This window comes from Phyllostomus hastatus, unplaced genomic scaffold, assembly GCF_019186645.2.
Source record: "Phyllostomus hastatus isolate PE091 unplaced genomic scaffold, TTU_PhHast_1.1 phas_scaffold_129, whole genome shotgun sequence".
NCBI lineage: Eukaryota > Metazoa > Chordata > Mammalia > Chiroptera > Phyllostomidae > Phyllostomus > Phyllostomus hastatus.
In genome coordinates, this window is record NW_025334009.1 from 5,587,640 (window position 1) to 5,600,362 (window position 12,723).

The following is a 12,723-nucleotide window of genomic DNA, read 5'->3' on the forward strand; positions in this document are numbered from 1 at the left end:
CTCTGGCTGCGCCTGCCCTGGCAGTGGGTGTCCTTTCCCAGCAGCGAGGGTGACCTGCTTCTGCCTGGCGGCCTGGCCTGGATCTGCGTCCCCAGGCTTCTTCCCCTCTTGGCATCTGGGCTCTCGTCCTCTCGGTGTGAAATGTGCCCTCCCTTTATCTCCGTCTAGGCCAAAGTAGAGGAAAAAACAGAGGCGGCCGCCGCAGCCCGAAAACCCGAACCTAACGCGGGCACTAAAACCGCCGGCCCAGGTGCGAGTGCCCAGAGACCGCCTGCCGGGAAAGTGAGTTCTGCCTCCGCTTTTACCTCTGGACGGTGAAAGGCGCTGAACTGTCCCTCCGGCCTGAGTCACTGTCCCTTCTGGTGCACTTCTCACCTGTCCTCGAACTAGTTTCCGCTTCTCTCCCTGTGCGCCCTCCTTGGTACGGGACGATTCGTTCATCAGGAAATTTTTTTCTATCAATCCTGAAAGTTAACAGTTGGGAGCCCGTCATCCCTTTGGGGACTGTTTATTTAGCTGGACAAAGTGGATACAAAAGTTTCAGTGGCTTCTTCCTTCTCGCACCTTGAGCTGAAACCCACCCGTTATGCACACGCGCGCGTGCACACACACTCACACTCAGAGCACCGGGGTTCCCCCTCAGTAAGGCATGGCACTGGTAACCTCTGGCACCCGGACCCCACTGACTCTGACTTTACGGGGAACTAGAAGGCCCCTCTCATAGCACTGCAGGGCATGGGGGTAGCTTCATTTGTCCTGGCTCCCTGAGTCACCTCTTAACAGAAAGTTAGGATGCGCATTGCAGTGAAAACCCACCCAGCACAGGGAAGGGGGGTTGCACTATCAGCCAGGGGTCAGAGGTAAGCTGACCCCGGAACCGGGCCCTCCTGCTTGCTGCAGGGGCCTTCTTCTCTTGGTTGCGCAGGTAGGTGGTCTCTCTGGCCAAGGGCTCCCGGGGAGGCCTGAGCTCTGGCCCTTAAGAACCAGGATGGGTCTCACCCAGGGAATTTGTACAGCCAGCGAGGTGAGGAAGCCTGCACCTCGGTTCCTGGGTAAACACCTTGAGGTTCTGTAGGTCTTTGCTTCAGACCAGGGCTTATTACAGAGTGGTTTGTGAAGAAGTCAAGAAAGAGCGCGTTGCCTTCTTGGGTTGGAGCTTCTCAGGGCGGATTTCTATATCCCGTGGAAAACTCTTCAGTTTGGGAACTGCGTCATTTGCAAAGGGTTCCAAAGGGAAGGAAGGAAGCTGGCAGTTGTTCCCTCTTGAGAATGCCCCAGAAGAATTCTTTGTTCCAGTCCTTAGAGCCTGGGCCCTTGTGTGGCTGTGTTCCAGGGGGTGCCGTTCAAGTGCGGTTCCATGTGCCATGTCCCTGGGCCGTGCATCGTTGCAGCCCTGCCTGGCTTCTTGGCACACGACTGTCCCAGGATACAGGCGTGGGCATCTGGAGGATTCCAGACGGTGTTTGACCCTTGAGTCAGGGCACTCGACCTAACCCTCAACTGTGCTCTGCGCTCTGGAGCCCTGGACGAATAGGGCTACTCGCGGGAGCCACCCAGGCTTCCGCCTGCGCGCCCCCTGGTGTCCAGGGTTGTGCACGGCAGGTCCAGCGGCCCAGGGTGTGTCTGCGTTTACAGTTTATCAGTGTCCCTTCCTTACCCTTAGTACCGGATCTGCGCTCTGTGAGCCAGCTGCCCAGTGCTTCTCCCAGCAGCCTTTGCCTCCCAGAGTGGGGCTGGCCGCAGCTGCCCCAGGCCCCAGATTGAAGGGAAGGGCCACCCTTGGGTGAGGGCTGGTCCGGATGAGCAGGCAGGGGGCCGGAGAGCCCTGGTGGGGTGGGCGCCCGGGGCTGGCTGCTGTCGGGCTTGTGAACCCCAGCCCAGGCGCCAACGAGCAGTGGTGACGACCGTGTAGCACCTTCACTACATCTGCTTCTGTCCTTGTGTCGCTGGTCCATGTTTTCACCCTCTTCCTGCTCCTTCAGATCCCTTCCCCTGTGCTTCCACAGCTGTTCTGCTGGAGGTGGGCGGAGCTTCGGCACACTCTGTGTTGGTCGTCGTGGTCACGTGTGGACTCACCGCCTGCCCTGTGTCGTTCTAACCAGCCCTCTCCCTCTGTGTTGTTCTTTCTGTTCTCTGACACCCCAGGTCCAGATAGTCTCCAAAAAGCTGAACTACAGCCACGTTCAGTCCAAGTGCGGCTCCAAGGACAATATTAAGCATGTCCCTGGAGGTGGCAATGTAAGTATCAGCTCCGGGCACCTGGCGTCTGGGGCCCAGCCCGCTGCGGGGCGCCCTGGGGCGGAGGCCACCTGCCCGAGCGGACAGGACCCGGCGGGTGGGCCGCGCGCTCGCTCGGCATCTTGCCAGCCCCGGGGGCGGGGCTCTTCGCTTCCCCCAGAGCTGGGTCAGAGGCCCGGTCTGAGGGCCGTGGTCGGCGGCGGGCCTGTGGCTTCTCTCGAGTGTGCTCCTGGGGATCCACGCCTCTGTCTGCACGCCTCTGAGCACGGTGGGGTCCTCGTTCTCCCAAGGCCGCCCCCCTTCCTGGTTGTAGCCCCCCTGGGGGGTTAGTGCACCATCCCTCCTCCTCCCCGCTTCTCCCCGCTTCTCCCCACTTGTCGGTCACCTGCTGCTCGCCCCCACCGTTCCTCCTCCTCCCCGCTCCCAGCCTTCCCCTCCCCTTCCTCGCTCATCGCTTCCCCCCTTCGGCCTCTCCTAGTCCCTCCCTCTTTCATTCCCTCTACCCTCCCTTATTTCTGTCCCTTTCCCTGCTCTGTCCAGACACCCTTCCTGTCATGCTGCTCTTCCGTGCCACCCCTGAGACCTGCATAGGGGACACGGGGGGCTCCAGCGCGCAGGGCGGCCCTGGTCTAGGGAGAGACAGGGACAGGCATCGTTGTCCGTTGGTGCGTAAAGAGCATCCCCTGTGTTTGCCGTGTGTCCCTGTGACTGTGTGGGCCCGTGGGACTCTGTAGCATGGGCCAGGGGCGTTTTGGGGAGCCGTCCACGCACAGCCCCTGCCCTTCACTGCCCGCTGGGTGGTCATGCCATCCTGCCACCCCTCGCCCCAGGTCCGTCGTGAGGAATGCGGCCGTAGTGTGCCTCACAGCCCCCCTCACTATACCTCCTTCCCAGTCGCCTCTCACCAGGGGCTCCCTGCGTGGGCAGGAGCCCTGGCTTTGCCTTCAGGTGGGGAATGCCCGGCCAGCATGGTAGTTGGCCAGCCATCAGCCAGCCCAGTGTGGGATTGGCCAAAGTGGGGGCAGTGTCCAGTACAGGTCCCGCTCGGGGGCGCCCGGGTGGGCGCTGGCCCTCGCTCTTCTCCTCAGGCTCTCGGCCCACTGAACACAAGGCAGACAGGGGTTCGGGGTAACCGGGGTGCTGTGTTACACCGAACACAGCACCCCGTTCGGTGGTCACACCCCGTTCGGGGTTCGGTGTGTCACACCGAAACTCGTCTGTGGGTGTGGGGTGGTGTAGGTGAGAGCCCTGGAAGCCATCCTCGTGTGCCTGCCACCCGCTGTGGTCTGCACACCGCCCAGACAGCAGGGCATCAGCAAGGGGGGCGGGGTGTGCTTTGTAAAAGCGCTTCCGGTTTCGGGAGCTCCTGTGAACTGCAGGGCACTCGGGTCCCGCCTGTGAGCCTTGTTTGCAGGTGGGACGATGAGGATAAACACCCCAGGGGGGGAGGTGCTCTCGCCCCTTCGAAGCACCGGAGCGCTGGAAGGCCACACGAGTAAGCGCTGGGCTCAGGGAGAGCGGGCCTGCTGTGCGGGTGGCTGGCGCCACCCGTCTGAGCCCGTCTCCCACCGCAGCCCTGCCCCACGCAGAGATTCTGGAGCTCCTTGGGGGCGGCGGGGCGCCGGAAGCAGGATCCCGGTTAGTGCCTCACTGTGCCTCCCCCCACAGACACACACACCCTCGTCAGGGGCCAGGAGGATGTCGCTAGGAAGTAGTCCCACTACTACTAAATACTTCCTGTCCCGAGGAAGTAGTTAGCAGCTACTTTTGTGGCCGATCCCACGTTTAAAAGTTGCAGCAGTTTGAGGCCCTCGGAAGGGGGTGCGTGTGTGTGTGATGGGCACCCGGGCCTGGTGGCAGGGTCGCCTCAGTAGCACTAGGCCCGCGGGCGTCGCAGACCAGCGGTGACTCGGACCCGGCTGCAGCTGGTGCGGTAGACGCGGGCTCCGCCAGGACGCGGTTTCTGCCGGCTGTCAGGCTTCGCGGGCAGGGCACCTGCGGGCCGGCCCTCGCAGCACGAGGCACACTCGTCCTAGGCCAGTGAGGCAGCACCCGCTCCCTAGAGCTGGAGCCGGGGGGGGCCCGCAGCCAGGAGAGGAAAGGAGGGGTGGGGGTTCCTGCATGTCCCGGCCTGGGGAGGCAGAGCCGCGTGTCGGAGGCAGTGGAGCTTTTCAAACTTTTCAGACATGTTCAAAAACATACCCGAAGGTTGATAAAACAGTGAAGTGGACTTTTTCCTTAAACAAGACCCAGCCTTGTTTACTTGTGGCCCATCTCGTCACCACGTGCTCACCTTGATTTTTCTGGAGCCAGTCCGAGACGGATCCTTCATCTGCAGGCGCTCCACTGTGTGACTCTGAAAGACAGGGACTCTCCACTGTGCGCGCGTGCACATGTTTTAAAAGGTCCACGAACATGTGACACAGGTTTGCTTATTCCAGCCAGGACGCAGTGAGGGCCACAAACTGTGGTTGGGTGGGTGTGTCTCTCGTGCCTTGTGGTCAGCGGTCTCCTTTGCCCCGCAGCCCCCCTGTCCGGTTTTGTTCTCGTAGTGATGTCGTTCGTGAGGGCACCGGGGGTTTGTCCCAGAGTCGGGGTTCTGCTGACTGCAGCCCCACTTAACATGTTTCTCTTGTCAGTCAGTCAGTCAGTCAGTTTTAGAGGGGAAGGGAAGGAGAAGGACAGGGAGAGAAACGTCAACGTGTGGTTGCTGCTTGTGTGACTCCCACCAGGGACCCGGCCCACAACCCAGGCATGTGCCCCGACTGAGAACCGAACCGGCGATCCTTTGCTTCTCAGGCCCGTGCTCGATCCACTGAGCCGCCGCAGCCAATGCCCCACTTAACGTGTTCCGTTGTCCCTCCTTTTTCTTTACGTTGATACGTCGGGTTTCTTTGGTTTTCCCCGCGTTCTTACCGGGCGTTCACAGGCAGGGAGGTGTTCCTGTGGGGCAGCGCGGCGTGTCCCCCTGCTCCGGTGGTGTCCCTCGCGGAGATCGCGTGGACTCCTGGCGCCCGGCGCCCAGGCCCCGAGTTCAGCCGGGGCGCGCTCCTCCCGCGTTCACTGGCCGGAGCGCATCTGTGAAGTGAGCCTGCCCCTCGTCACCCGGTGTTTAACTGGGGGCAAGGCGGCGGGGGGGAGGCGGGGGTAAAGCAGCGGAGGCCTCGAGGGCAGAGCGCCGTCGGGGACCATGTGGGCTCCGCGCCGTGGCGGCAGCCTGGCTGTGGCGAGTGACCGCCGTGAGGTCTGCGCCGGCGGTCTCGGGGACAGCGCCACGTGGGCTTGGGCAGAGCAGTGGCCACGTGTCCAGCCGGGAAATGTGCCCTTCCCGTCCTCCCGTGCAGGGAGGAGGGCAGCCCGCGGGGAAGACGAGTCAAAAGCAGAGGCTGTCGTTTCCATGGCAGCGGGTGCTGTGTAAGCAGCTGTCGGGGGCTCGCGTCGGCCACACGCACTCCGGCGTCGGAGCGACACAGAGGAGGCTGGCATGGCGCTGCACGGGGGCGACACGAATTCGAGAAGCGCTCGTGTGTTTTTAGGAAAGGGCGTTGTTGCATGCGCCAGGCCATTTGGTGCCCAGTGGTTGCCGCTGCCGTTCACGGGTGATGAGGTGGAGGGAAGCTGAGCGGGGGAAGGCTCTGGAGAAGGCGGCCTTTGAGCCGGGCTCAGAGGACGGTCGGAGGATGCGGGGGGCTTGCTGGCTGGGGGGCAGCGTGAGCCGCGTTCCGGAAGCAGGAGCGCGGCCGCTCACGGCGGTCGGCCTCCCACCAGTGCCCGGACAGCTGAGGTCAGGATCCTCTGGTGCTTCCAGGTTCATTTCCGGTGCGCAGGATGGAATGGGGCAGGATGAGGGGGAAGGAAATTACTAGAGATCATCTCAGAACTTGAAAAGGTCTTCTCCCCTGAGCTAAAGTGAAACTCTGTGAAAAGATTTACCAAAAAAAACAGAGAGAGAGAGGGAGAGAGGATGGCTCAGGCAAGCTGAGGACCGTGGGCGGTGGTGCCGGGCCCGGCCCCGGGCTGCGGGTGGGCCTGCGAGTGCAGAGCAGACCCCACGTCTGTCCTCGGGTGGAGACGGTGCCGGCTGACACGGGAGGGAGGAACACAGGGCGCTGCCAGGGAGCCGGTTAGACGGCGTTGTGCCGAAAGCCCGCCTCGTGTGTGCCTGTCGGCGGTGCTCTGCGGGCCACGCGGGGAGGAGGGGTCTCCACTGCGTGGGGAAGCCAGGCTCTTCCACAGCCTTGGAGCCGCCGGATCCTGCGGGCCCCCGACTGGGAGCGCGCGGGAGCTGCTGTCTGCAGGTGTCCTCTCCTGGGTAAAGACCTGCCGCCCTCCTGGGACTGAGGCTGCCCCCAAGGTGCCCGAGGGCAGGCGGCAGTGGGTCTGCCGGCCCTGTCCCCTGACGCGGCGTCTGGAGGAAGACAGGCGTCCGTGCTGTCAGCCGTGCGGGGGATGCCCTGGGAAGAACCGGGAGGGAGGAGATGTGCCGGAACGTTACTGCGGCTCATCTCTGCGCTGGGAGTGGACCAGTGGGATTCGGGGTGGGACAGAAGGGGTGTTTCGGGAGCCTGGGGCCCAGAAACGTGGGAGAAGAGCTGCCTGGAGGGTGCCTGGACGGGGTGGGGTGGGGGTGGGGCGGGAACACCGCTTGGTCTGGCTGCAGGTGCGGTCAGAAGCTGCACACAGGGCCAGGGTGGACCCAGGGCTCTGGTGAGCACTTTAGGAGGGGACTGTGACCTTGAACAGGCTGAGATGAGGGCTTACAAGGAGAGAAAAAGCTTGAACGTGGAGACGAGCATTATAAAGAAGTTGTGTCTCTGAAGCAACATTCTTGTCCTTTTCTCCTCAGGTTCAGATTCAGAACAAGAAGGTAGACATCTCCAAGGTCTCCTCCAAGTGCGGGTCCAAGGCCAACATCAAGCACAAGCCTGGTGAGTGTGTCTCCCTCAACCACCGGGGTTCGCCCTCTGTGTCTTTGTCGTTCCATAAAACTTCCGGGGCCACCCCGACCCAGGACGGAGCGGTGGGACAGCACAGCCCTCAGTCCCCGCCAGGGAGCGGGTCTCAGGGCGCTGAGCTCTCCGCGGGAGGAGGAGCAGATGGTAAAGGCTGCCGTTCGCACGGGCCTCGTCCTGAGGACAGGCTGTGTGTGTGCTGCTGCGGACCGGGGCCGGGGGCAGGCGTGTCCCAGGGGCTCACACTAGCTGAAGGGGCTCCAGAGAACGGCCCGGGGCACCCTCGGGTACCAGGTACCGGAGCAAAGGGCTTCCCCAGCAGCACGGTGTCAGCCCCCAGCCCGGGGGCCCGGGATTCGGGGTGGGCGTGTCTCGGGGGTCAGTCACTGGGGACCAGTTAAGGTGAAGGCCAATAAAAGTCTCTCCCTCCCAGCAAAACTGTCACCCCTGTTGGAATGTGTTCTCTTTGAAGAGGTGGGAGCACTGCGGCCCTCAGCTGTCCTTGCCCCTCTTTCGCCCGGCAGACCCGTTCTTGGGAGAGACCTCCTTCCCTGGGGGCCCTGGGGGTCTCCGGGGTGGAGTTGGCTGGGGGCAGGGCTGAGGCGCCAGTGCTGGGGATTGGCAAGAAGCCAGGTGTCGAGGTTTGTGACGGGAGCTGAGGGCAGGCGGAAGGGGCAGAAGCAGGCTCAGAGGGGAGCCGCACTCCGGCCGTGTGAGGGTAGGCCGGCCCTCCACCCTGCGGCCCCTGAGCTCCGAGCGTTGGCCAGCACTCGGACCGCCTCCCCCCAGGCCCCTGCCCTCTAATGGGCTCTGGATCCTGGTGCTGGCCCTGCCCTCTCTGCCCGCAGGCCCCGGGCCCTTCGCCCCTCCTCCTGGTCAGTGCAGTGTGATTCGGTCAACGGCACAGACAGCTTGCGTGTCCATCCTGTCACTGCCAGTCACTAGCTAGGTGGTGACTTTGGGGAAGTAACCTTTGCCCCGCATCCGTGCCAGCGGCCGCAGGATGAGGACCCTGTCCCTGATGGACAGGGTGTTCGTGCAGCTGAAAGGAGCCTAGACGCACCGGACGGCCCACCGGAGGGGGCAGCCGCGTGCCCAGAGGCCCGGGAGCTGACGAGGCGCCTGGGGGCTGTGCGCTGCGCCCCGGGCCTGCCCAGCGTGGTCAGCGGCTGCGCGGCTGTGGGCTGCAGGGCTGTGGGGTGCCTTCCCCACGGAGGGATGGTCTCAGCCTGACTTGGAGAGGAGCAGCTGCTTCGACAAGCATGCTCACGGCCCCCTCGTCACCCTCAGAGCCCCCAGGGGCGGTCCCGGTCTCCCCAGTTCTGCGTCGGGCACTGGGCCGCCCCCCGGCCACGCGGGGTTCCTGCTCCGGGCCCCTGGCTTTGCTCGAGGGGCTCTTGCTCTGCCGCCGACGACACCATCTCGGTTTTAGGTGGAGGAGACGTCAAGATCGAAAGTCAGAAGCTGAACTTCAAGGAGAAGGCCCAGGCGAAGGTGGGATCCCTGGATAACGTGGGCCACCTGCCCGCGGGAGGTGCCGTGAAGGTAGCGAGTGGGTCTCCAGGGGGACGAAGCTGGGAGGGGCGGGGTGTCGGGTGGGTTCTGGTCCCCCCAAGTGGGTGCTGTCACCGCCCCTCAGTCTGTTCAGAGTCATGTTCCCACGACACCATTGCTGTTCCCCCATCATCCATCGTCAGTCCTGGTCCTGGGCGAGGCAGGAGAGGGGAAGAGACCCCGGCTGGAGACAGGGCCTCTTCGGAGAGCCGCGGTCTTCTCACTGTCCGAGCTCATCTCGGCCACTTTCAGAGTGACCGTGGGCTGGGGCACAGGTCACCCAAGGCGGTGTGGCCCGCACGGTAGTTGTCCCCACCTGCCTCATGACAGGGCACTGGGTACGTGCTGCGGGCCAGGCTCCCCTCCAGGCCCGGGAGCAGAACGGGACATTTCCCCACCAGTGACAGCGGGCCAGGTGTGCGCCTGCCTCTGGAGGGACACGCTCAGGGGCGGAGCTTCCCCTCTCCAGACCGACCAGGCCTCCCCTCCCGCCCTCCCTGCCCTCCCTCTGGCCTTCCCTGCCTCCCTCCTTCCACAGTCCTGTGAGACCCTCTGTGTGCCCAGAGGCCGTCTGTCCTGTGTCCCATGTCGCTGGCGGGCTTCTGTGCCCGAGGGTAGCTGCAGGGGCAGGAGAGCAAGTAGAGAGGACCCTCCGCTGGACACCTGAGTGCCCCGGCCGGGCCGGGCCAGCCCAGTGCAGCTGGTTCTTTGGTCCCTTGTCCCCTCCACACCCTCCAGCCCCGGTTCAGCCCCAGCTGGCCTCCGGGAGCATGCAGGGGTCCTGGCTCTGTCACGCCCTTGACCCCGCCCCCACCGCCTCTGGAATGTCTCTGTGGGGTGCTGTCTCGGCCCACTTTCCCAAGGTCGCGGGGCAAGTGCGTGCAGACCAGGGTTCACACTCGGCCTTTCTGACCCTGTGTCTTGTGGGGTTTTTAATTCACGTTAGTGCCCTCTCTTTATTGTTCCTGGAATTGGTTTTCTAACCCTAACTTGCCTGCGGCACCGTTGCTTCCCAACCGAGCTCAGAGCTCAGAGCTCAGAGCTCAGACCGGCCGGCCAGCCGGCCGTCAGGAGACAGCTCCGCAGGCCTGCTGCCGACGGCCTCGGTGGGAAGCCGGCGCCTGCCCCCTTCCAGGGGCTTCCCAAAGCCTTGCGCCTCAGAGGGGGCTCCAGAGTGTCACCGGCCGGGACTGCGCTCCCCACCCAGAGCCTGCCCCCCCCCCGCCCTGTGCCAGGCCGCCCCCATGGGTGGGGCGGGGTGGGGATCGCCTGGCCTGGAGTGTCCGGATGACCGCGCCTTATTTAGGAGGGGCAGGGGCAGCAGGGGTGGGGGCTGTGTGTGAGACCCATCACCATCACCCCATCCCACTCCCTCTCGGACTGACCCTGCACTGTCTCCCCCACTGTTTCATTGTAGACTGAGGGCGGTGGCAGCGAGGCCCCTCCGTGCCCGGGCCCCCCCGCTGGGGAGGAGCCGGCCATCCCCGAGGCAGTGCCCGAAGCTGGCGCCCCCACATCAGCCAGTGGCCTCAATGGCCACACCACCCTGGCAGGGGGTGGTGACCAAAGGGAGGCCCAGACCTTGGACTGCCAGATCCAGGAGACAAGTAAGTGGCTGGGCTTGGCCTAGGGGCCGGCCAGGGTCCCTGCCACTGGCTGCAAATCGAAACTCCTTTGTTTTTTGACTGGAGCGTGGCCTACATTTTAACGAAGCAACCTTCTATTTTTCCAGGCATCTAACGATGACACTCTGGTCTCGTCTTCCGTCCCCTCTGTCGCCCCTCTTGTCTCCTTCGTTACCCCTCCCTCCCCTCCTCCCGTGTCACTGCAGATTGAGACCTACAGGCTGACGTTCCGGGCAAACGCCAGGGCCCGCACCGACCACGGGGCCGACATTGTCTCCCGCCCCCCCCACTTTCTTGGTGGCCCCAGCTCAGGCACCCGGGCCCTTGGCTCCCTCCCCCGGGCGGCCCACTAGACCTGTGACCCCTTGGGTGCTGGGCAGCCCTCTAGGGCCCTCCCCCCCCCCCCCCCCCCCGCCCCCCCCACCCCCCCCCCCCCCCCCCCACCCCCCCCCCGCCTCGCCTGCCTAGGGCAGCAGCCATCCCCACACGTCCCCCACCCCCGCCCCAGGCCGGGCTCCTGCTCTGCTCCTGGCCCACCATGGTCACTGCTCCGGGGGAAGCTTGGGAGGGCGTGGGGCGGGAGCCTAATGTGGGAGGGACCTCGGGGGAGCTAAGAGAAAGGAACCGGATTCCCACGTCCTCTTTGTTTGGGTTTTTTGGACCAAACCCAAGAGAAACTGACAAACCCTCCCTCCTCGCCGGTCCGCCTGGAGGGAAGAGTGCAGTGTCCGCGCGGTGGCCCAGCCCTGTGTCCCCCGGAGCTTGCTGAGTCACTGCCTCTCCCTTCGACCCCGCAGCAGTGCCCCCCATGCGGGTGGTGCCAGACGCCTCTTGCTACCCCGCCCCAAGTTAGTTAGGGGCCAGTGCTGCCTGTCCCCACTGCGTCCCATACCTGCCTAGCTGCTGTCATTTTTTTCTCGTTTTATCCCCTTTTTAAAGAAATAACCTAAAAACTGGTGGAGTAGTTTTGCAGGTTGAAGTCATGTCTGAATGAAAGTCTTCAGTAGGTGTTAAAGGAAAGGGGAGGGGAGACGCGTGAGCCTCCGGCCGGGAGGCCGGGAGCGGTCCTGGCGGGGCGGGGGCGTGCGCGGGGCGGGGCGGGGGCGTGCGGGGCGTGGCCGGCGAGCAGGCGGAGCAGCGCGGAGTGCGCGCTGGTGGTTCTGGCGTTTTGCGTGTTGTATGCTGCTTTTCTTTTCTAACCCAGAGGCTGGTTTTGGCATCTGTCTGTCCGTCTCATTCCTGGGATCTGGTGGGAGATACGAGGTTAGGGCTGGGGAGGTCCACGTCCCCCAGGCCTGCAGGCCAAGGACACTCGAGCCCTCAGCTCCCAGGGAGCCCGAGACGTCCAGACCTCGCGTGGGTATTGCGGAATCAGGTCCGGAAATTTAAAAATAAAGGCACGAGACCGAGGCCGTCCCCGTCCCCGATAGCCTGACGGGAGAGGAGAGGGGGCGAGGCGAGCGAGGCCAGCCTGCGGAGGGTCCCGGCCAGGCCCGCCGTCGGGGGCTGCAATGAGAAGAAATCCCGGGAATCATATTGACACGAAGATTCTTACTGCACTTGTATTTTTTGTATTAAAGTTTGCATGGTTTCTAATAAAGGATTAAAACCTACCCGTTTGTAGTGAAGTGGCCTGGGAGTCCCAGGGCTCCCCGCAAGAGCACTTTCCGCGGTGCAGCCCGGGCGCCTCGCCCTCCCGCCCTCCGCTCCCGTCCCTCCCTCCGCGCTGAGAAGGCGGGGCCCTGGGAGAAACTTCAGATTGGGTGTCCCTGTAGGGGCGGGCATGTGGGTGGGGCCGCGCTCCCATTTCTGGGGCAGCAGCACCTGCCGTGGAGAGGGTTGCCGGCACGTCCCCAGCTCCCAGGTGGGTACCAAGAAGCTGTTGGTCTTGGAGACAAAGCGCTTCCAGAGCCAGACCATCCCTAGAACGGGCCACCGGGCAGGGAGATCAGGGCGCCCGGGGTTGTCCGTGAGAGGAAGGGGCAGGATGACGCTGGGGAGAAGGAAGCTGTGGGGGCGGGGCCCGAGGGCACCTGTGCCCTCTGTTAATCCACCAAGGGCCGGCCGAGGTGGAGCAGGTGACCCAAGCCGGAGAGCTCTGGGTGGCCCGGCCACAGCTCCCGTGAACGGTCCCACAAACCAGAAACTGAGGGGGCTGCCCTGACGGGAGGAGCAGAGGCCTGTGCGCTGTTCATGGCCCTGCAGCCGCAGGGGTGGGTGGGCGGGGCGTTTCTGTACTGCCCAGTTTGCTTATGGCTCAGCCATCACCTGTCCGATTCTGTTGTAACCATTTTAAGAGTAAATAAAGCTCGTGATGTCCCACCACGCAGGCCCTGTCTCCTGTATGTCCTGGT

The 12,723-nt window shown here is 63.9% G+C and overlaps 1 protein-coding gene across 23 annotated transcripts in view; it reads left to right on the forward strand.

The window, feature by feature from the left end:
• Positions 1–10,774, forward strand: part of MAP4 (microtubule associated protein 4) — a 129,906-nt gene extending 119,132 nt beyond the window's left edge. For 6 of the 23 annotated variants that reach the window (XM_045856720.1, XM_045856718.1, XM_045856719.1 and 3 more), the window contains 5 exons: positions 169–282; positions 2,146–2,238; positions 7,085–7,166; positions 8,623–8,735; positions 10,162–10,465. In XM_045856720.1, the coding sequence (XP_045712676.1) occupies positions 169–282; positions 2,146–2,238; positions 7,085–7,166; positions 8,623–8,735; positions 10,162–10,374 (615 nt within the window). In that variant the 3' untranslated portion in view covers positions 10,375–10,465. The other 17 variants (XM_045856737.1, XM_045856738.1, XM_045856727.1 and 14 more) reach the window with 14 other exon arrangements.
• The last annotated feature ends 1,949 nt before the right edge of the window (positions 10,775–12,723 follow it).